Below are 24,190 nucleotides of genomic sequence, written 5' to 3'. Positions count from 1 at the left end.
GTTAACGGGTCGGCCTTTGGACAAACTCGCAGCAGGGATGTACATCCCTGCTGCCAGTTTGTCTGCCATTGAGTACACAGGGTCGGGATCCTTAGCGAGTCTCGCTGCGAATACACAGCGAGGAACTCGGTGCTGGCCGGGTTCTGGTGTGGTGTTTTTGGGTCTGGTCCTGTGGCATGGGGGTCGCAGGGCCGTCCCATGGCCCCCGTTCCCTGACTGTGCACGCCTGCGGGGTTGGTGGCCACTGACTGGCACGGTGTGGACTTAGTGTAGGGACCCATGTGTATCAGATACCGGCACGAGGTACATGGGGCAGTATGGCTTGATCAATTCATACACAAAATTCTGATGTGTTTTTTATTTAGCCTAGCGGCACTAGTATCAGCCATAGGTGTGAGGTGCAGCACTCTGTTTCTTCCCTGAACCGGATACGGCAAGTGTGTTTGTACCCTAAGGAATTAATTACTGTGAACACTAAGGCTATTCCGGGGAGGAATGGGGGGGGACATATATTAATCTCCTCTCACTGTGGATTAACGGTGAGAGGAGATGAAAGCATGCAGTGCCCATTACCGGTGGCCGCCGTTATACTGGTAATAACATCGATCGTGGGTGCGGGGACTGGCCGGGACTAAGCCCACACTCTGCCCCAACTTCTCAGCGACCTTCGGTAGCTGAGAGGAGGGAGCTGCGTGCATTACCGCCGCTGCTGCACTATTCTGCTCCATCGCCATAAAGAGCTGATGGCAGCAGAATAGAGCCCATTAGTGATCGCCGTAAAAATCCTTATCGGCGGTCACTAATAACATAATACATGTATTCTCTGGGTCACTATGGTTACGGCGATACCACATTTGTAGTTTTTTTTTAACTATTACCACTTTGGCACAATAGAAAATATCTTCCTAGCCAAAACCCACAAAAACTGTCGCCACATTGCAAGATCCATAACGTTCTTATCTTTTGCGCGACAGAGCTGGTTTTGGGCTTATTTTATGTGGGAAGATCTGTAGTTTCTATTGATACCAAGTTTTATGTATATGACTTTTTGATCTCTTCTTATGGCGTATTTTCTAAAGTGGATTGTTAAATACAGCTATTCTGGTACTGTTTTTTTATTTATTTTTTTACAGCGTGTCGTGCGATATAATAACTTATATCTTTTTATAGATTGGGCCGTTACGGACATAGCGATACCAAATATGTATATGATTTGTGTTTTTGATCACTTTTATGTAATGTTTTATTGGGTATAGGGAATGTAATGCATTTTTATAATGGGGGGGGGGGGGGGCTAGGGGGATTGTGTTGGGTGCACTTTTTTTTTTTTACACTAGTGTACATTACTGTACACTAGTGTAATACTTAGATCACATTATACAATACACTGTACTGCTTCTGCAGTACAGTGTATTGTATAGTGTGACCATCCTGCTGACAGGCAGTAGCACAGACACCCCTGTCAGCAGGATGACTTATCCATGGTAAGCCCGGGGGCCTTCATTAGGCCCCGGAGTTACCATGGAGACCTCGGGGGACCGGTCGGCGCCGCTGGACCTCCGATCATGTAAGTGGACCTGCGGCGCCGTCCGGTACACACCGGAACCCGTTAGATGCCGCTGTCATGGTTTGACAGTGGCATTTAACGGGTTAAACTGCCCGGAGCGGAGAATCCTCTTCTCCGGGCAGTTACAGGAGGGGGGGGTCAGCTGTCACACTGACAGCTGATTCCCCGCACTGCTGCCGCCGGCGGGCGGCAATTCATTCCGATGCGCCCGCCGTTAAAAGGCGTACGCATCGGAATAAAGCCCATTAGTGGCCGCTGTGAAAAGGCAGCACGGCGGTCACTAAGGGGTTAAACCAAGGTACCACTGTAAAACATTTCCTGCAGGACATATAGCAGCTAATAAGTACTGGAAGACTTGAGATATTTAAATAGAAGTAAATTACAAATCTATATAACTTTCTGATATCAGTTAATTTGAAAGAAAAAATTTTTTTTGCCGGAAAACCCCTTTAACCTCTTAAGGACCCATGACGTACCGGCACGTCATGGATCACTGTCACTTAAGGACCCATGACGTACCGGTACGCCGGCCCTTTAAACGGGCGCCGCGCGAAATCGCGTGGCGCTCCGGTAAAGATGGCTGCTGATTCTATCAGCAGCCATCTTCATGTGTCACGTAGGGGTCAGTTTCCCTGTCCCCCGTGACGACGATCGCTGTGATTGGCAGATGACTTGTCATCTGCCAATCACAGCGATTTGCTGCATTTCCGGGACCGGACCCCGGCACAGAGCTGTGATTGGTGCTGTACGAGACAGCACCAATCACAGCTGTCCCTGGGCATCATCTGCCCGTGGGTGCCGGCCCCCGATCGCCCGTGATTGGCCGGCTGCCGCCAGCCGGCCAATCACGTGCGATCCACGCTACTACCCCCATCATCACCTTCTCTGCTTGCCGAGAATCTGCAGCAGAGAAGGTGATGATGGGGGTGCTGAGTCCCGGCGCTCGGTGCGGTCCTGCAGTGTGCCGGGCGCCGGGTGCCTCCTCCCTCTGTGCTGCCTCCTCCTCCGGTAACAGGGAGATGATCATCTATCTCCCTGTTACCGGAGGAGGAGGCAGCACGGGGGGAGGAGGCACCCGGCACACTGCAGGACCGCACCGGGTGCTTCCTCCTCCTTCCCCCGTCCTTCCTGCTCCCTCCTCCGGTGGCGATCTCTGGCATCCTCCTCCTGCCAGCCCTCCGCCCCCTCCGTCCCGGCAGCCCCCCTCCCCTCTGTCCTGGCAGCCCTAACCCTAACACCCCCCCCCCCCCGTCCTGGCAGCAACCCCCTGTCCTGGCACCCCCCCCCTCTGTCCTGGCAGCACCCCCCCCCCCCCCTGTCCTGGCAGCACCCCCCCCCCCTGTCCTGGCACCCCCCCCTCTGTCCTGGCAGCACCCCCCCCCTGTCCTGGCAGCACCCCCCCCTCCTGTCCTGGCACCCCCCCTGTCCTGGCAGCAACCCCCCTCTATCCTGGCAGCACCCCCCCTGTCCTGGCAGCAACCCCCCTCTGTCCTGGCAGCACCCCCCCTGTCCTGGCAGCAACCCCCCTCTGTCCTGGCAGCAACCCCCCCTGTCCTGGCAGCAACCCCCCCCTGTCCTGGCAGCAACCCCCCCTGTCCTGGCAGCAACCCCCCCCCCTGTCCTGGCAGCAACCCCCCTGTCTTGGCAGGCCCCCCTCTGTCCTGCCAGCGCCCCCCCTCCGTCCTGCCACCCTCTCTCTCCTCCCACCCTCTCCCCTCCGACCTGCCACCCTCCCCTCTTACCCTCTCTCCCCTGCCACGCTCTCTCCTCTCCCCTCCGTCCTGCTGCCACCCTCCCCTCTTACCCTCTCTCCTCTCCCCTCCATCCTGCCGCCCCTCTCCCCTCCCCTGCCACCCTCTCCGCTGCCACCCTCCCCTCTTACCCTCTCCTCTTACCCTCCCTCCTCTCCGTCCTGCCGCTCCTCTCCCCTGCCAACCTCTCCGCTGCCACCCTCCCCTCTTACCCTCTCTCCCCTGCTACCCTCTCCTCTTACCCTCTCTTCTCTCCGTCCTGCCGCCCCTCCCCTCTTACCCTCTCCGCTGCCTCCCTCCCCTCTTACGCTCTCTTCTCTGCCACCCTCTCCTCTTACCCTCTCTCCTCTCTCCTCCGTCCTGCCCTCTCCGCTGCCACCCTCCCCTCTTACCCTCTCTCCTCTCCGCTGCCACCCTCCCCTCTTACCCTCTCTCCTTTCCGCTGCCACCCTCCCCTCTTACCCTCTCCTCTTACCCTCTCTCCTCTCCGCTGCCACCCTCCCCTTCTAAAATACACACACGAATAAAATGTAAAAACAGTACATAAAACACTAACACTTACACGTGTAAAAGCATAACACTTACACACCCCTCTAAGGTTGCCTTCCCACACACCGGATCCGCAGGGGATTTCACGCTGCGGATTTGCAGCGAAATCCGCTGCGGATCCAGCGTCAGTGCATCCCTATAAGAATACATACACGCAGCAGGAATGACATCCCGCTGCGTGTATGTAAGTTAACCCCCTGCCGGCTGGAGCATACATCACCTCCTCCCCGCTCTCGTTTGCTTCGGGGGTTCTCAGCTGGACATCGCAATCAGCCAATCAGTAGCTGCGGCGGGGCAGCACACTGGCTGCATGGGATGCGCCGGGAGCTCCAAAGCAAGCCGGAGCAGGGAGGAGGTAGTATGCTCCGGCTAGCGGGCTTTAACTTACATATATGCAGCGGCATGTCAATCATGGGGATGCACTGACGCTGAATCCGCAGTGTGCCAGCTTTGCACTCTGTGTCCACATGTGGGGTACTCCTGTAATCGGGGGAAATTGCGCTACTTGATTAGGGGTTCATTTTTTCTTTTAACCCCTTGTGAATATGAAAAACTCAAAGTTACACCAACATTTTAGTGTAAAAAAATTTAATTTTTCATTTTCACAGCACATTGTTCACATTTGTGCCTGTTACCACTGGGGTCCATATGCTCACTGCACCCCTTGTTAGATTCCGTGAGGGGTGTAGTTTCCATAATGGGGTCACTTGTGGGGGGTTTCCAATGTTTTGGCAGCACGGGCACTCTGCGAACCCGACATGGCCTTCGTCCTCCATTACAGCCTCTAAATGGCGCTCTGTCCCTTTGGTGGCTTGCCCTGTGCCCATATGGCACATTATGTCCACATGTGGGGTATTTTCATACTCAGGGGAAACTACCCTACACGTTTTGTGTTTATTTTCTCTTTTAACCCCTTGTGGAAATGAAAAAAATCAACATTTAGTGTAAAAAAAAATTAAATTTTTACACTAAATCATTGATCTAGTCTTTATTTTTTCATTTTCACAAGGGGTTAAAAGATTAAAAAAAACACAATGTGTAGAACAATTTCCCCTGAGTCCGTAAATACCCCACATGTGGACATAAAGCGTCATGCGGGTGCAGGGTAAGCCTCAGAAGGGAAGGAGCGCCATTTGGCTAGAATGGATGGTGAATGCCATGTCACATTTACAAAGGCCCTGTGTTGCCAAGACATTTAAAACCCCCCAGAAGTGACCCCATTCTGGAAACTACACCCCTCAAGGGATCTAACAAGGGGTGCAGTGAGGATATGGACCCCTTATTGACGGGCACATTTGTGCTGTGAAAATGAAAAAATGAAAATTTTCACTTTCACGTCACATTGTTCCACATTTGTGCCCGTCACCAGTGGGGTCCATATGCTCACTGCCCCCCTTGTTAGATTCCTTGAGGGGTGTAGTTTCCAGAATGGGGTCACTTGTGTGGGGTTTCCAGTGTTTTGGCAGCACGAGGGCTCTGTAAATGCGACATTGCCCTTGAAATCTATTCCAGCCAAATCCAGCCTCCAAAAGCCAAATGGCGCTCCTTCCCTTCGGAGGCCCGTTTTGCGGCCGCATGGCGCTTTATGTGCACAGGTGGGGTGTTTCCGTACTTGGGACAAACTGCTCTACACGTTTTGTGTTTTTTTCTCTCTTTTAAACCCTTGTGAAAATGAAGAATTCACGGCTAGGCCAATGTTTAAGTGTAAAAAAATTTATTTTTACACAACATCATTGATCTAGTTTTGATATTTCTCATTTGCACAAGGGGTTAAAAGAGAAGAAACAAAACAAAACATGTAGAGAAATTTCCCCCGAATACGGAAATACCCCACATGTGGACTTAAGGCGCTAAGCAGCCGCAAGACGAGCCTCCAATGGGAAGGAGCGCCATTTAGCTTTTTGGGGCTGTATTTGGATGGAATGGATTTCGAGGGGCCATGTTGCATTTAAAAACTCCCTGTGCTGCCAAGGCAGTAAAACCCCCCACAATTGGCCCCATTATGCAAACTACACCCCTCATGGAATGTAACAAGAGGTGTAGTGAGCATATGGACCCCACTGGTGACGGGCACAAATGTGGAACAATGTGGCGTGAAAATGAAATATTACATTTTTTACACTATAATGTTGGTCTAGCCTTGAATTTTTCATATTCACAAGGGGTTAAAAGAAAAAAAAACACATAAAATGTGTAGAGCAATTTCCCCCGAGTCCGTAAATACCCCACATGTGGACATAAAGCGCCATGTGGGCGCAGGGCAAGCCTCCGAAGGGAAGGAGCGCCATTTGGATTTTGGAGGCTGGATTTGGCCAGAATGGATGATGAACGCCATGTTGCATTTACAGAGCCCTTGTGCAACCAAAACACTGGAAACCCCCCACAAGTGACCCCATTCTGGAAACTGCACCCCTCAGGGAATCTAACAAGGGGTGAAGTGAGGATATGGACCCCTTAATGATGGTCACATTTGTGCCGAGAAAGTGAAAAAATGAAATTTTTCACTTTCACGTCACATTGTTCCACATTTGTGCCCTTCACCAGTGGGGTCCATATGCTCGCTGCACCCCTTGTTAGATTCCTTGAGGGGTGTAGTTTCCAGAATGGGGTCACTTGTGGGGTGTCTCCAGTGTTTTGGCAGCATGAGGGCTCTGTAAATGCGACATGGTCCTTGAAAACCATTCCAGTAAAATCCAGCTTGCAAAGGCCAATTGGCGCTCCTTCCCTTTGGAGGCTCGTCCTGCACCCCCTTGGCACTTTATGTCCACATGTGGGGTATTTCCGTACTCGCGAGGAACTGCGCTACATGTTTTGTGCGTTTTTTTCCCTTGTATCCCTTTGTGGAAATGAAAAATTGAAGTCTAGAACAACATTTCAGTATAAAGAAATAATTTTTATTTTTTCACGCCACATTGTTCTGAAAATCTGTGAAGCACCTGTGGGGTCCAAATGCTCACCGCACCCCTTGTTACAATCCTTGAGGGGTGTAGTTTTCTAAATGGTGTCCCTTTAGGGGTGTTTTTTAGGTTTTGGCACCCCAGAGCCTCTGCCAACCTGAAGTGGTACAGTCAAAAATGAGCAAATATAACGGAGGCGTTGAAATTCACTAGGCGCTCCTTTGTATCTGAGGCTTGTGGTTGCGTCAAATAGCGCAATAGGGTCACATATGGGGTATTTCTATAAACTGCAGAAACGGGACAATAATTATTGGGGTGCATTTCTCTGGTAATAGGTTTATAATTATGAAAAATATTGTATAACAAGAAAATCTCTGCACAGAATATTAAAATTTTCAAATTTCTTACACACTTAGCTTTTATTTCTGTGACTCCCCTAAAGGGTTAAAAAACTTTCTGGATATGCTTTTGCAGAGTTTTGGGGGTGCAGTTTCTGAAATGGGGTGCTTTGTGGGGCTTTCTAACATACAGTCCCCATAAATACACTTTAAACCTGAACAGGTCCCTAAAAATATCTGATTTTGAAATTTTACTGAAAATTTGGAAATTTGCTGCTTATGTTTTAAGCTTTCTATTGTCTAAAAAAAATGAAATATAGTTTAATAAATGTCGCCAGCATAAAGTAGACATGGTACTAATGCTATTTAATATATAATTTATGTGGCATAACCATTTTCTGTATAAGCAGAAAAGTTTTAAAGTTGGAAAAATGCATTTTTTCACGATTTTTCACGTTATTTGGGGTTTTTTCATAAAGATTCGTTTTAAGTATCGACTCCAATTTACAAGAAATGTGAAGTACAATATGTTACGAGAAAACAATCTCAGAATCAGCCGGATAGGTAAAAGCATCCCGAAGTTATTAATGAATAAAGTGACACAGGTCATATTCATAAAATTTGCTCCAGTCCTTTAAGGCCATTTCAGGCCCGGTCCTTAAGGGGTTAACCCTTAGAGGATCGGGCAAATTTTAATTTTTGCTTTTTCGTTTTTTTCCCTCCTTGTGCTTAAAAGGCCATAGCACTTGCATTTTTTTTCAACTAGAAACCCACATGAGCCCTTATTTTTTGTGCCACTAATTGTACTTTGCAATGACAGGCTGAATTTTTTCATAAAGTACACTGCGAAACCAGAAGAATGTGTGGTGAAATTGAAAAAAACACCCCGCACTTCTTTTATTTCAGGGGTTTTCGTTTTTACACCGTTCGCCCTGGGGTAAAACTGACTTGTTGTTACAACAATATGTAACATGTATAACTTTTATTGTATCTGATGGCCTGTATAAAATTAAGGCCATTGTTAACAAATATATGTTCCTTAAAATCGCTCCATTCCCAGGCTTATAGCACTTTTTTCCTTTTCGTCTATGGGACTGTATGAGGTGTTTTTTCTATCCGTACCTTGATTGCGCATATGCGACTTTTTGATCGCTTTGTATTACAATTTTTCTGGATTTGATGCGACCAAAAATGCTCAATTTTGCACTTTAGGGGTTTATTTTGCGCTTACGCCATTTACCGTGCGAGATCAGGAATGTGATTAATAGTTGGGGCGATTACACACATGGCGATACCAAACATGTTTTTTGTTTATTTTTAACATGGCAAAAGGGGGTGAATCTGACTTTTATTAGGGGAGGGGGCTGTTAAATTGATAACTTTTTTTTTTTAACACTTATACTAGAAGTCCCGGGGGACTTCTAGTATAAGTACACTGATCTCTCATTGAGATCTATGCTGCATACAACATAGATCAATGAGATAGGCAATCAAGTGCCGAGCCGGGATCAGCGCCATTACAACGCAGACCCCGGACGGAGTAAGATTTGTGGATTGCGATCCACTCCACTAGACACCAGGGATGGCTGCCTTCAAGTAATCGGATGCAGCTGTCAACTTTGACAGCTGCATCCGATTTACTTTATTAGCGGGCAAGGCGATCCGACCGTGCCCAGGCTATGAGCAGAACCCGGGACCGCGGCAGGTGGCCCCGCTCCAAACACATGGAGGCGCCCCTGGACGTACATGTACTTCCAGGGTCGCCTAGGGGTTAAAGGGGTTTTCCCCCCAAAAAAATATTTTTGCATTAATACGTTGCCCACTCATAGCTTTCAATCTTTCCAATATCAATGTATTATGGATTCTGCACAGTTTTGCTGTTATCTAGGTACATTCACCCCCACCAAACACATAAAATCATCAAATCTCAGTCTAACAAAGCACCACTCGCTGCTCCTGGCCCCCACCCTCCGTTTCGGGATCACGTCTCCTTTGTCTCTTCAAAGGGCCTGGTTAGCGCTTCTAACCCAGTCCACTGAAGTGAAGGAGGTCACTGATGGGGCTGGCTGCTGTTAGAGAGGGAGACGGTGATCAGTGCAGCTGTCATTGTCTCCCTCTGTAACAGCAGCCACCCCCCCCCCCCCAACCCCAGAGCACTGTCCCCCCCCCCCCTGACTGACCTCCGCCCAGTCACTCACCTGCAAACACCACCAGTACCCCCCCACCCCCCGGCACCGTCTATGGGAGGGATGGCACGCCTCCGTTTTCCACATCTCTCCACTCGGGACGAGGAGAACGGAGGCACGCTTAAAGGGAACCAATCGCCTGAAAAATTGATATGAGGCCAATAATATGTGCTTATACACCCTCTAACACACTTCCCACACATGTATCTATAGCAGCTGCCCCTGCCCCACACACCCCAAAATCATACAGTAAGGTAGTCATGTGGGCGGTTCATCATTCCACGTAGTCACATTCAGGCCGAGTAGTCACGGCCCTGAGGGGGCGGGGTTTGGCTGTAATCACGCCTCTATGGGCGTCATACTCAGCCCCCTGACACTGCATCATCATAGGGGGTGGGGCTGGGACTGTGTAACTAAGATACAGCATAGTGGCTGCTTATCCCCCTGCACTGTGTATGTGTAAGCTGTCCTCACACACACAGGCAGCTGCTGCCTTATACAGCCTCCCGGAATGGATGGTCCTACACCAGCTGCTGGCTGCACATAAACCAAAGCAGTGTTATTCCTGTGCTGCCGCTGGCTGCAGAATCATTCTTATCCCCCCTCCCCTCCAGCAATTACAATGTGTGGCCCCCTCCTCTCTCCTGTGCTTCTGGCCGCTCAGTCTCTTATGCTGTCAGAGAGATAAGGAGTGCAGCAGGACGGCAGAAGGAGATGGAGTCACACGGAGAACATGAGGAGAGAGAGGAGGGGGGATAAGAGCTTCCCTGCAGCTGGTGTAGAACCATCTATTCCGGGAGGCTGTGTGCAGCAGCTGCCTGTGTGTAAAGACAGCTTACACATACACAGTGCAGGGGGATAGGCAGCCACTATGCTGTATCTTACACAGTCCCAGCCCCGCCCCCTATGATGATGCAGTAACAGGGGGCTGTGTATGACGCCCATAGAGGCGTGATTACAGCCAAACCCCGCCCCCCAAGGCCGTGACTACTTGGCCTGAATGTGACTACGTGGAATGATGAACCGCCCACATGACTACCTTCCTGGAATTTGCATACGGCGGGGACAAGATCAAAGTATGATTTTGGGGTGTGTGGAGCAAGGGCAGCTGCTATAGATACATGTGTGGGAAGTGTGTTTAAGGGTGTATTAGCACATATTATTGCCTTCATATCGATTTTTTTGGTGATTGGTTCCCTTTAAAGGGGAACTACCTGGAGGTGAGAGAAATCTAACCTGCTGATATGTCCCTATTGCAGCGGAGATGTCATGGATGAAGGGATGTCTCTTATCTTCATCCTCGATGCCGTTGTGGTGCAGTTTGGCATTTGCCCCACTGTACATAAAGACCATTAGGAGCACTGGAGCTACTCTGTGTATTATCAGTGTGAGATCAGTGGCCCAAACTCATTTAACCCTTTGAAAACAGCTGTTTTTCAAATCATGAAAAATGCCTATGTGCCCACTTTGATGCCCGTTTTTATACCCAGAACCACTTTGGGCCAGGTTGAACTCTCTTGGATGTGATGCAGGGCATCCCTCTCTGTGTGCTGGCTGTGTGAGATCAGTGGCCCAAAGTCATATTTTATATTTAAATCATAATTTTGTGTTTTTACTTTGCCCATTTTTATGCCAACCTTGGGGTCCTTTTTGCCATTTTTATCACCGGTCCCCTCAGGGCCCCTCACTTACGGTAGGGTATGATATTATACATTTTCAGTGAGAATAATAGCTAAAACAGGAAAAAGAAAAATCCTCTGAATAAGAAACTGGCCGAATAAGAAACCAACTTAAGCCTTGTTATGCTCACTATACTTCTTTTTGTTACATTCTTTGAGGGGTGTACTTTCCATAATGGGGTCACTTGTGGGGTGTTTCCACTGTTTTGGCAGCACGGGGGCTCTGCGAACCCGACATTGCCTCAGTCCTCCTTTCTGGCCAAATCCAGCTTCCAAAAGCCAAATGGTGCTCCTTCATTTTTGAGGCATGTCCTGCGCCCGCATGATACATTATGTCACCATGTTGGGTATTTTTATACTCGAGGGAAATTTCTCTACAAGTTTTATGGGTTTTTTTTCCCTCCCTTTTTAACCCCTTGTCAACCTGAAAAATGTAAGACTAGACCAAGTTTTAGTGTAAATAAAATAATCAATTTTTCAATTTCATGGCACATTGTGTCTGTTACCAGTGGGGTCCATGTGCTCACTATACCCCTTGTTACATTCCTCGAGGGATGTAGTTTCCTAAATGGTGTCACTGTAGGGGTGGGTGTTATGTTTTGGCACCCCAGAGCCTCTGCCAACCAGAAGTGGTACAATTGTATGGAGGCTTCAAAATTCACTAGGCGCTCCTTTACATCTGAGGCTTATGGTTGCGTCAAATAGCGCAATAGGGTCACATATCATATATTTCTATAAACTGCAGACTTGGGGCAATAAAAATTGTGGTGCATTTCTCTGGAAATAGTTTTCATATTGTGAGAGATATTGGATCACAATATAATTTCTGCAAAGAAAATTGAAATTTTCTATTTTCTCACACACTGTATGTTAGAAAGCCCCACAAAGCACCACATTTCAGAAACTGCACCCCCACACTCTGCAATAGCACATCCAGAAAGTTTTTTACCTTTTAGGTGAGTCACAGAAAAAAAAGCTAAGTGTGTAAGAAATTTGAAAATTGACATTTTCTGTGCAGAGATTTTATTGTAATCCAATATCTTTTTTAAAATTATAAACAGATTACCAGAGAAATGCACCCCAATATTTATTGCCCTGGTTTTGCATAATACCCCATATGTGGCCCTATTGCCTCAGATATAAAGGAACGCCTAGTGAATTTCAATGCCTCCGTTATATTTGGTCATTTTTGACTGTACCACTTCAGGTTGGCAGAGGCTCTGGGGTGCCAAAACACCCCTAAAGGGACAACATTTAGAAGACTAGACCCCTCGATGAATGTAACAAGGAATGCGGTGAGCATTTGGACCCCACAGGTGCTTCAGATTTTCAGAACAATGTGGCGTGAAAAAAGAAAAAATAATTTTTTAGACTTAAGTTCTAGCCTTCAATTTTTCATTTTCTCAAAGGGATGAAAGAAATAACAACCAAAAAATGTATAATGCAGTTTCTCCCGAATACGTAAATACCCCACATGTGGACATAAAGTGCCAAGTGGGCGCAGAACGAGCCTTCAAAGGGAAGGAGCGCCAATTAACGTTTGGAAGCTGGATTTCAGTGGAATGGATTTCAAGGGTCATGTCGCATATACAAATCCCTCGTGCTGCCAAGACACTGGAAACCCCCACAAGCGACCCCATTCTGGAAACTACACCCCTCAAGGAATCTAACAAGGGGTGAAGTGAGGATATGGACCCCACTGGTGACTGGCACAAATGTGGAACAATGTGACGTGAAAGTGAAAAATTTCATCGTCATAAAGGGGTCCATATCCTCACTGCACCCCTTGTTAGATTCCTTGAGGGGTGTAGTTTCCAGAATGGGGTCACTTGTGGGGGGGTTTCCAGTGTTATGACAGCATGAGGGCTCTGTAAATGCGACATGGCGTTCATCATCCATTCTAGCCAAATCCAGCCTCCAAATCCAAATGGCGCTCCTTCGCTTCGGAGGCTTGCCCTGCACCCACATGGCGCTTTATGTCCACATGTGGGGTATTTACGGACTCAGGGGAAATTGCTCTACACATATTCTGTTTGTTTTTATATTTTTAACCCCTTGTGAAAATGAAAAAATCAAGCCTAGACCAACATTATAGTGTAAAAAAATTAATAATTCATTTTCACACCACATTGGTCCACATTTGTGCCAGTCACCAGTGGGATCCATATGCTCACTACACCCGTTGTTACATTCTTTGAGCGGTGTAGTTTCCATAATGGGGTCACTTGTGGGGGATTTCAACTGTCTTGGCAACACAGGGGCCTTTTAAATGCAACATGGCGCTCGACATCTATTCCAGCCAAATCCACCCTCCAAAAGCCAAATGGCGCTCCTGCACCTGCTTGGCGCTTTATGTCCACTTGTGGGGTATTTCCGTACTTAGGGGAAATTGCTCTACACATTTTGTGTTTTTTTTTTTTTTCGAAATCTTTTAACCCCTTGTTAAAATGAAAAAAATTAAAAACTTTTTACACTAAATGTTGGTCTAGCCTTGATTTTTTTCTCATTTCCACAAGGGTTTAAAAAAAGGAAATGAACGCAAAATGTGTATGGTAATTTCCCCTGAGTATGAAAATACCCCACGTGGACATAATGTGCCATATGGGCACATGGCAAGCCACCAAAGGGACAGAGCGCCATTTAGAGGCTGGAATGGAGGATGGAGGCCATGTCGCATTTACAAAGCTCCTGTGCTGCAAGGACAGTGGGAAAACCCCCACAAGTGACCCCATTCTGGAAATTACATCCCTCAAGGAATATGGGGGGGCCATATGCCCCCTGCACCCTTGTTAGATTCCTTATGGGGTGTAGTTTCCAGAATGGGGTCACTTGTGGTGGGTTTCTACTGTCCTGGCTGCACAGAGGCTTTGTAATTGCAACATGGCAAGCCTCTAATGGGAATGGTAGCAATGTATTTTTAGTTGGGGAAAAGGGACAATTTTAATTTATTTGGAGGTTTTAGGCCAATTATTAGTGTATAAGGTTGAAAAGGACAGGTGTCCATCAAATTCAACCTGTGTTGATCAAGAGGAAAGCAAAAAAAAAAACCCAGGTGAGGCAGACGACCGTAGCCTCATCACAGGGAAAGAAATCCTTCCCGACTCCATAATGGCAATCAGAATAATTCCTGGATCAATGTGACCCCTGAATTAGGAATAAGGGACAGAATTTAGACAATGTAGAACTCAACACAATGATGTGTGGAACGCGATCCAGTATGCAGAGGCCGGGGTGATCAGGACAAGTGTCACACTGGTAAATGGTGTCCATCCTGATCCCCCTATTACACCACATTCTGCGCTTCTTCTGGGGTCTCTTTTTTTTTTTCCAGTGTGGGGGACTTCACCTGGAAAATGTTGTCCTGGTACGATACGAGGTCCTTCATATCCAGAAGCGCTGGGTCCGCTCCATGGCTGCTAAATATTAGGGCTCTATTACTTCTGATATTTTCGGATTGTGCCGCAAGCTTTAGTAGCTCGGGCAGCGAGGGACCGGAAGAGGGAGTGCTGGTACAAAAAGTTATCCCCGTATGGGTGGTAACCTTTATCCATCAGTGGGAAGAGCAGTTCCCAAACGATCTTACCACTAACTCCGAGGATGGGGGGGCATCTGGGGGCTTGATTCGGGTGTCCCCTCCTTCATACACTCTAAGGGTACATGCATACTGCGGAATGGCGAAGGATAACCCTTCGTGCATTCCCCAACTGGCACCCGCCCACAGACTGATGAGGACGTGGGGTATGTAAATGTGTAGTGATGTAGTGTAAAACTTTATTTTGTGTAGTGTAATAATGTTAAAAAAAAACATGTAAAAAAACACAAAGTGTAGAAAAAAAAAAACCTACACCAAAAAAGGTGTTGCTGATAATTGCTGCACTTATGTGTGGTACTTATCAGCAGACCGTGGCTGTAGGATATAGAAAAAAACACCGTTCGACAAAAAGGAGGAGTTTCTGATTAGCAGCGCACATATGTGTGATGCTGATAAGCACATCAGTGGTGGTAGTGTGTGGAGGGGGTGGGGGACACTTTCTACAACCATATAGCTACTGATAAGTGTATTATATATGACGGTCGTTGTCGTCTCCCGCTGGGGGGAGATCCATTGTACTGAGCTAACCGGGGCTCAGCGGCGGAATGACGCTGATCCCGAATGGGCATTCCATAGATATGGTCTGCTGCAGACCATTATAATAGAGCACGGATCTGATGGATCGGTGCTCTATTACAGTGCTTCTCAATTCCAGTCCTCAGGCCTCACCACCAGGTCATGTTTTGAGGATTTCCCATACAAAGGACACCTGTGATAATGCCTGATGGACTGAGTATAATTAGATCACCTGTGAAATACTAAGGAAATCCTCAAAACATGACCTGTTGGTGAGGCCTGGAATTGAGAAGCACTGCTCTATTATATACACAGCATTGATCTCAATGGGAGATCAGTGCTGTGTATATAGAAGTCCCCCAGGGGGGCTTCTAATTACTGTTAGTAAAAATAAAATAAAACTATTTTAATATAAAATCCCCTCCCTAATAAAAGTTTGAATTACCCCCCTTTTCCCATTTTGTAAATATAAATAAACATATTTGGTATCGCCGCAAACGTAATCACCCGAACTATTAAATTATATTATTCCTGATCTTGCACGGTAAACTGTGTAAGCGTAAAAAAGTGCAAAATTGCAAATTTTTGGTCGCATCAAATCATGAAAAATTGTGCTAAAAATGGTCAAAAAGTTGCACATACGCAAGATACTGATAGAAAGTACACATCATGGCGCAAAAAATTATACCTTACTTGGCCCCATAGACCAAAGGATAAAAGTGTTATAAGCATGGTAATAGAGCAATTTTAAGGGTGCCTTCACACCTACCGGATCCGCAGCAGATCTCATTTCTGCGGATTCGCAGCGAGATCAGCTGCGGATCCAGTATCAATTCACCCCTATGATAGCACATACTCGCAGCGGGATTGACATCCCGCTGTGAATGTGCTTTAACCCCCCGCTGTCCGCAGCCCCGCCGCATCAGCCCATCCCAGCCGCATCCAACAGCCCCCATCCCCAGCCGCATCCGGCAGCCCCCATCGTCGGCCGCATTCCCCCCCTATCCTCCCATCCCCGGCCGCATTTAGCAGCCCGCTTCCCCCCCATCCCCGGCCGCATCCCCCCCATCCTCCCATCCCCGGCCACATCCAGCAGCCCGCCGCCGAGAGCATACAGTACCTGCTTGGCGGCGCGGCTGCAGTAAGGCTGTCAGCTCCGGTCCCGCTCAGATCAGCTGAGTGGGACCAGAGCCGGGAGCCTCACTGCAGCCGCGCCGCCGAGCAGGTACTGTATGCTCTCGGCGGCGGGCTGCAGGATGCGGCCGGGGATGGGGGGTTGCGGTCGGCCGGGGATGGGAGATGCGGCGGCGGGGCTGCGGACAGCGGGGGGTTAAAGCACATATTCACAGCGGAATGTCAATTCCGCTGCGAGTATGTGCTATCGTAGGGGTGAATGGTACCGGATCCGCAGCGGTTCTCGCTACGAATCCGCAGAAGTGAGACCCGCTGCGGATCCGGTAGGTGTGAAGGCACCCTAATGCTGCGTTTGCACGTAACGATTATCGTGCGAATTTGCGCAATAATGATCGATATCGAACGATGATCATACGTGTAAACGCAGTGAACAATCAAACGACAAACGAGAAATCATTCTTTTTGATCTTTCAACATGTCATCAAATCGTCATTCGTCGTTCGCAAAAAATTCACTGATCGTTACGTGTGTCGTCGCGCGATAGTCCGCCCCCCCTCCGCCGCTACGATCGCCACCCCCAACCCCCCCCCTGCTGCCGCTCCGGTCGCCCCCCATCTCCATCCCCCCCCCGCTCCGATCGACAACCCCACAGCTGCCTGTGATCCCACAGCTGCCTGTCATTTACCCCTTAAATGCCGCAATGCACAGTGATCGCGGCGTTTAAGGTAGTCAGTGACAGGACAAGCTCCTGTCACTGACTGACTGGTCTCTATTGCTTGTACTGACGGGCAGGGGTAAGCTCTCAGGCAGGCTCTATGCATAGATCGCTGATAACACTGATCTATGCTATGGCATAGCATAGATCAGTATATGCAATCTAATGATTGCATGTTTTAGGTAGGGTAATTAAAAAAAGTTTTTTAAAAGTATAAAAAAAAAAACCTTATATAACCACCTCAATAAAAGTTTAGAATACCCCCTTGCCCATTATATCTGATCTATTAAAATATAACATTATTGTTCCCGCACAGTGAATGGCATAAATGGGGGGGGGGGGACCAGAATTGCTAATATTTTAAAAATTATATATCAGAAAAAAAATTAATAGAAAGCGATCAAAATTTTTCTTTTACACGAATATGACATTACTAAAAACTAGAGATCATGGCGCAAAAAAATGACACCCCAACCAACACTGTAGGTGGAAAAATAAAAGCAATAAGCGGGGAGGAACGTTGCATTAATTTGACCCGGACATCCGTGCATCAATGGACTCTGGCTTGAAGGGGTTAAATGACAAGTTATCCTGGAACATTTCACAGAAAAATATATATTAATCTGCTTAGCTCCTTCTTGGCTCCCTATAACATCATGCTAGTAGATCAGACTGCATTTTACATGCTAGGTTCTCTTTAAATTATCACAAACTGAGGGAAACCAGATGTTTGAATTGAGATTTTATAAAACTAATAACCTGTAAAATAAAATTTTCTTTCAGTTTTTAGATCAAGAGAGAATTGTCACTGCATCTTCAACAGGAAAAGTGACTATCTTTCGTCACCATCAAAACAATCAGGTAGCAATTTGCAACAACGGCCGTGATTTATACAAAACATACGTTGTATGTAAATGAATGGAATCCCGCCAAGAGCGTATACGCTCCGGCCGGGATCTCATCCAGCCGCACGTTAAAAACAGACTTGTCAGGTTTCTGCGGCCGCTTTTCATTGAATAGTGGCCGCAAAGACATGTCAGTTCATACAATGGACCGTGCGGCGGTGAATTGGGATGCGAGCACACATGGGTGTTCCTGTATCCAAATTAAGCAGAAATGAATATCATCCTTTTGGTACTGCAGTACCGTCTGGGATGTTCCTTAGTAACACAGGCTGTTCTGTGACCCGGCCGGGTCACAGAACGGCTGGTGTTATACGTAGTGTGAACCCGGCCAAAAGGAGTGGTTACATTTTGGAATTCTCGCAGATAACTTCCCATGGATTCTGCTGCTCGTCCGAGCGTGCTCCCGCTTGGCTCTTCGCCACCCCCCAAAGACTCCATCCTATAGGCGGTTTCCACAATCTGTGTTAATGTCAATTCTTTGGGCGAACAGCGCAATCTGCCCAGGCATAGCATAAAGTCCATGGGATGGCCAGAGAGCCAAGCAGGGGCGAGCTGCGGAATCCCCAGGAAGTTATCCGAGAAAATTCTGTAATGTGAACGCACCCTAATGGTGGAACACATTAGTTTTTGAGCAGAATGTGCCAGGCTGTAACAACACTAGCAAGCACCGCCTAACAAGCTCCTTTTTCACTCACACACACACACACACACATTTAAATCTTATTTCACTGAATACTTTTGGTTAACTGTGTATACTAAATTATAGGAATAGTTCTGAAAAAAACTGGTGCCAGAGATTTGTAGTTTACCACAGAAAGTGGTGTATTTTTTTCAGTCTGACACAATGCTGCCACTTCTCTCCATGTTAGGAACTGTCTAGAGCAGTAGCTAATCCCTATAGCAGGAGAAAGCCTATTCTGCGCTCCAGACTGGAAAGAATACACTCCTGCAGGAAATACAGCAGCTGATAAGTACTGGGAGTCTGGAGATTTTTTAATAGCAGTAAATTACAAGTCTCTGGCACTTTTGGGCAGCAGTTGAAAGAATTTTTTTTTGCTTAACTATGCCTTTTAATTTTGTTTCTATTTTCAACAGACTTTATCAGAAAAGCAGAAATGGGAATATGCTCATCGCCATGTTGGTTCTGATGACACAGGGGCTTCCTGCACTGGTATTATTTGCAACAATCCTGAAATAGTCTCTGTTGGTGAAGATGGTCGTATAAATCTTTTCAGAGCTGATAGCAATGAAATAGTGAGGACAATTGGTATGTTCACTCAAACGGGATCAACTGTTGAGCCTGCTCCAATCTACATAGGGCAGTGAGAAAGGGGTTAATTTATCACACACGATACTACTAAGTTTTTATTTGTAAATATATATATTTTTCTTTCTCACCCAGATGATGCAGATAGTAGTACTATCCATGCTGTAATTTTCCTCCGTACTACAGAAATCTTGACAGTGAATTCCATTGGACAGTTAAAGATGTGGGACTTGAGGCAACAAGGAAATGACCCTACAACTATATTTTCTACGTAAGTCTGTAGTTTTTTTCTACAATAAGGCCCTATTCACGTCCGTGTCAGTTTTTACTGTCAGGAAATCCTGATAAGGAGGCCTCAAATGTCATCAGGAAAGTATCAGGATTTCCTGACAGTAATCCATTTTTACCTTCAGGAAACAATCAGGAAAAACCTTCTGGATTTCCAGATGAGAAAAAAAAAAGTGATTTCAATATGGTCTAGTATGCCAACATACATCACAAGTACCCACATCGCCCCTCGTGGACCCTGCCACTGCGTCCTCCTCATGGACCCTGCCACTGCGTCCTCCTCATGGACCCTGCCACTGCGTCCCCCTCGTGGACCCTGCCACTGCGTCCCCCTCGTGGACCCTGCCACTGCGCCCCCCTCGTGGTCCCTGCCACTGCGCCCCCCTCGTGGTCCCTGCCACTGCGCCCCCTGCCCATCATGGACTGTCAGCAAAGCATTGTGGAAGTAGTAGTCCTATGGGGTAATCTCACCTGTCCTGAATCCTGCTCTGCCTTTTCTGAGGTTCGGGGGCGACGGGCAGTCCTGTACTGAGGTCCGGGTGCCTCAGCAGGGCTGGCTCTATACCAATCCGGAATCCCGGGCACTTTCCTGATGTACCTCAGGAAAGTGCCCGTGATTCCGACGCTCCCATAGACGTCTGTGGGGTGCCGGACAAAAATAGGATTCCTTTCCGGAAATATCTAATGCAACTCTATGGGTCCGGAAATCCAGGTGGTTTTTCCGAACTTGTGAAGGGGGCCTGAATCTGTAGCTTGTTTACATTGTCGGTTATGGCTGTACAGTAAGTCGTTTAAAGGGAACCTGTCACCCCTGCACAGCCCCCAATATTACCCCATCTTACCAATCCCACTCCCGATGCTTGTCCCATCTGCTTATCTGCCCAATATGCAAACGAGGGGAGATGAGTCCAACGCCCATAGGAAATTACTGGAGCAATCATTTCCTATGGACGTCTGACTCCTTTCCTCTCATTTGCATATTGAATGCGCAGATGAGCGGGCGGCCGTATCTCGTTGGTGGGACCGATAAGGTGGGGTAAGTATGGGCCATATCCAGGGGTAGGGTGGTCTTTTAAGTGACCGACCCCTTTAACATTATTTAACCTTAAAGGGGTAGTTCGGCGCTAAAAAATTATTCACAGAATAACACACATTACAAAGTTATACAACTTTGTAATGTATATTATGTCTGTGAATCGCCCCCTTTCCGTGTCCCACCACCCCCGCCCGTGTACCCGGAATTGTGTGGTGCATTATACATTACCTGATCCGTGTCGAGGGCCATCCGCCATTTTGTGCCAAACGTCATCTTCGGACGCACGGCCGAATCCCTGCCGCCGTCCCCCTGCCGCCGTGTCACGACTGTGCTCAGCCGCGATTGGCTGAGCACAGTTATGCAAATTTCCAAAACTGACCAGTTCTTTTTTTTTTTAAGTGGATTTAGGAGGCTTGTATGCTGGAAAGCACCATAAGTGACCCCATTTTGGAAACTACACACCATGAAGAATTAATCTACATGTATAATTAGCATTTTGACTGTACAGGTGCGTGAGGAAAGTATTTATCATTAGGATGTAAAAAAAATGGAAGATAGAAAATTTTCAATAACTCTTTAGATTAAAGTACAGTGATACAATACCTCGGTTCTCAAACTGCTCGGTTCTCAAACTGCTTGGAACTCAAACTGTATTTTCAAGGAAAGTTTGCTTTGGTTCTCAAATTCTGCTCTGTTCTCAAACACTTTTCGGGCCCCCAGTCTTGAAGTACTTGGTATCTGAACGTTTTTGAGAACGTGGATGGTGGGATGTACCTGGTGAGTTTAGCAATGGAGAGACTTCACATACATTACAGCACTGTATAAGACTGCTGGAGTGCATATACAGTACAGTAGTAGTACAGTCAGTGCACCACCATCTCCCACCCTTTACAGTGCTTGGATTGGGGGGACTCTATACAATAAATGGTGAGTGAGGAGTTAGTGATTACTGTACTATAATTGCTGGTTTTGTTGAACATTCCTTGTATATAATGCACTGTACAGTATAGTACCACTCAGCACTGTACTGTATGGATAAAACTGGGCACTTTTCAATGTAATAAATGAGTACTGTAGGTAATTATTGGTGGGGGCTGGAACCAATTAAACATATTTACATTATTTCCTAAGGGAAGACACTGCTCGGTTCTCAAACTGCCTTCCGGAACCAATTAAGTTCGAGAACCGAGGTTCCACTATTTGTCATTTTCACAAGGAACTTGAGAAAAAAAAGCACCCCAAAATCTATAACTTAGGTTCTCCCGAGTACAACTGTACCCCATATGTGGGCATAAACCACCGTATAGGGACACAGCAGGGCTTAGAAGGGAAGCAGATTTTCTCTCCTCACCTTCACGACGGCACTACAGGAGTTCTCCTGAGTACAACTGTACCCCATATACGGTGGTTTATGCCCACATAGGGACACAGCAGGGCTTAGAAGGGAAGCAGATTTTCTCTCCTCACCTTCACGACAGCACTACAGGAGTCATGATGTTCCCTAGGGACAGGAAAAAGCACAGCACAAAAGGTTGAAAGCCCCTCCCCTTCCCCCTTACACCAGTGCTTTTAGCTGTCCCTACAGGGAAGGCACAAGAGGTGGGCGCGTGAAGGTGAGTGCCGAGGAAAAGAAGATATTCCACCTACCGGGAATCGATCGGGGTCTGCCTCCTTCCTTCCACATCATTCCGGTGGGGCCCTACGGGTCCCGGTGGTGGTGGGGTACCGTCTGTTTCCTCAGGGGGCCTTCGCTACCTCCCATGCCGTAAAACTGACTGGAAGTCCACCTGCATCGGACAGTGGAGAGGAGCCGCTTCTGGCAGGCTGCGGCCTACTTCGGGGTTTCGTCACAGGTGCATGTGGTTCGCAGTCGCCGTGACGCGTCGGAGGTCGGCGCCCCACGTCACGCCGGGAGATTCTGCTTCCGGGTTCTCCCTATGAAGACGCCATGCAGTACGCATAAGGAGTGGTTTGCTCCACAGCGGGTCGTCTCAGTCTTTCAGTCTTTCATAGGATACTAAGGAGGCTGCTAAGGAAAAAACTAAAAGCCTGTATCCAGGAAATGTGTTTCATGCAATGCCAAACTGTCCTCATCAAAAATGAAGATGTATTTCTGATATTATAAAAGTGGATAAGATCCCCTTTCTTGACAGAATTTCGTAAAATGATGAAAGATTAAATTGCTTCTGCTCGATCTACTGATTCTGCTACTCCTTATACATCTGTCACATCTGCAGCGTCTGTGCCTACCAAGGTCACATCCACTATATCTACTACTACTACTACAGTTACTTCAGTTGCAACTTCTGTGGTTAATACTTCTGAATCTAATATTACCACACCTTCTCTAAATGCACCAGTGTTCTCTCTGACCCATACGGCATTTCCAATTGTTTATAACCCTACCTCAGCTCCTCGGATATCTGTGGCTAGTATATCAGAAGAATCTGTGATCTCCAAAAATAAAAGACGCAGAACATATTCTTCTGAATCAGAATATGAATCCGGACAGGTGTCCTATTCTATGGTTATATCTGAGGAGGAGAAAGGTGAGGATCCTGATATGCAGGAAGAAAATAGACGTTGTTGTTTGTTTTTGTTTTTTTCAATCTGAGCGTACTATTCCCTTCCTTAAAGCTGTAAGACAGGCCTTAGTCATGGAAGAAACACAAGAACAATTATCTGTAAAAGATGAATTTTTTGCAGGGCTAAAATCAAAGAAAAAGGTTGTTTTTCCTGTGCATAGTACACTCCAATCTCTCATAACTGATGAATAGGAAAATCCTCAGCGTAGACTCCAGTTCCCTGGAGAAATTAAAAGGCAGTTGCCTTTTAAGGAGGAAGATATGGTGAATTGGGCATCAGTCCCAATGATTGATGCCCAGGTGGCTAAAGTGAGTAAAAAAAAAACATTTTGCCATTCGAGGACTCATCTCAGCTAAAAGCCCATGGATAGGAAAGCAGAAAGTCTTTTGAGCAAATCATGGGAAACTGCTATTGTATCCCTTATAAACAACATTGCTAGTACTTGCGTTGCTAGAGCCATGCATGTAGGGCTGGGTCAGCTTGAAGACCACCTGAAGCAGAAGACTTCAAGAGAACAGATCCTAGGTTCTCTCCCTCTCTTAAAAGATGCCACTGCATCTTTGGCGGATTCTTCGGCTGAAGCAATCCGTATTACAGCTAGAGATGGTGCACTTACCAATTCTGCTCGCAGAGCTCTATGGCTCAAAAATTGGACAGGAGACAATGTCTCCAAAGCAAAATGATGTGGCATTCCCTTTGAGGTAAAATAAGTCTTTGGTTCAGCGTTAGATAAAATTAGCGAAAAATCATCCGATAAGAAGAAAGCGTTGCCAGAAGGGAAACAACCAAAAAAGAAGGAACAGTATTGTAGACCGAGATACCAGGAAAACTTCAGGGGCCAAGGAAAGACAGGCCGCTGGAGTTATGCAAAAGAAGGCAAGGGTAAGATTATTTTTTTCAACCCCAAAACCTCCAAAGATAAGCAATGACGCCGGTGTTGTAGGAGGGAGATTGTGGAAATTCCTGAAGTCCATAACCCAGAACCTATGGATCTTAAAGATCATAGAGAGAGGATACAAAATAGAATTCTCTCATCATCCTCCAGAAAGATATCATTTCTTGACAACCCTCAGAAAATCTACAACTAGAGTTAGTAAACAGCGTGAAAAAAATTAATCCAACAAAGAGTAGTGCCATCAGTTCCTGTGGCAGAACAGAAGAAAGGTCACTACTCAAACCTGTTT

The 24,190-nt window shown here is 47.0% G+C and overlaps 1 protein-coding gene across 1 annotated transcript in view; it reads left to right on the top strand.

The window, feature by feature from the left end:
* Nucleotides 1-24,190, top strand: part of NUP43 (nucleoporin 43) — a 208,158-nt gene that overhangs the window by 130,950 nt on the left and 53,018 nt on the right. The window contains exons 3-5 of the mRNA XM_069955648.1: nucleotides 17,708-17,785; nucleotides 18,925-19,096; nucleotides 19,232-19,367. Of these exons, the coding sequence (XP_069811749.1) occupies nucleotides 17,708-17,785; nucleotides 18,925-19,096; nucleotides 19,232-19,367 (386 nt within the window). The remainder of the gene's footprint in view (nucleotides 1-17,707; nucleotides 17,786-18,924; nucleotides 19,097-19,231; nucleotides 19,368-24,190) is intronic.

Source organism: Dendropsophus ebraccatus (assembly GCF_027789765.1).
Source record: "Dendropsophus ebraccatus isolate aDenEbr1 chromosome 6 unlocalized genomic scaffold, aDenEbr1.pat SUPER_6_unloc_1, whole genome shotgun sequence".
Classification (NCBI taxonomy): Eukaryota; Metazoa; Chordata; class Amphibia; order Anura; family Hylidae; genus Dendropsophus; species Dendropsophus ebraccatus.
This window is presented reverse-complemented; position numbering and strand designations above follow the sequence as displayed.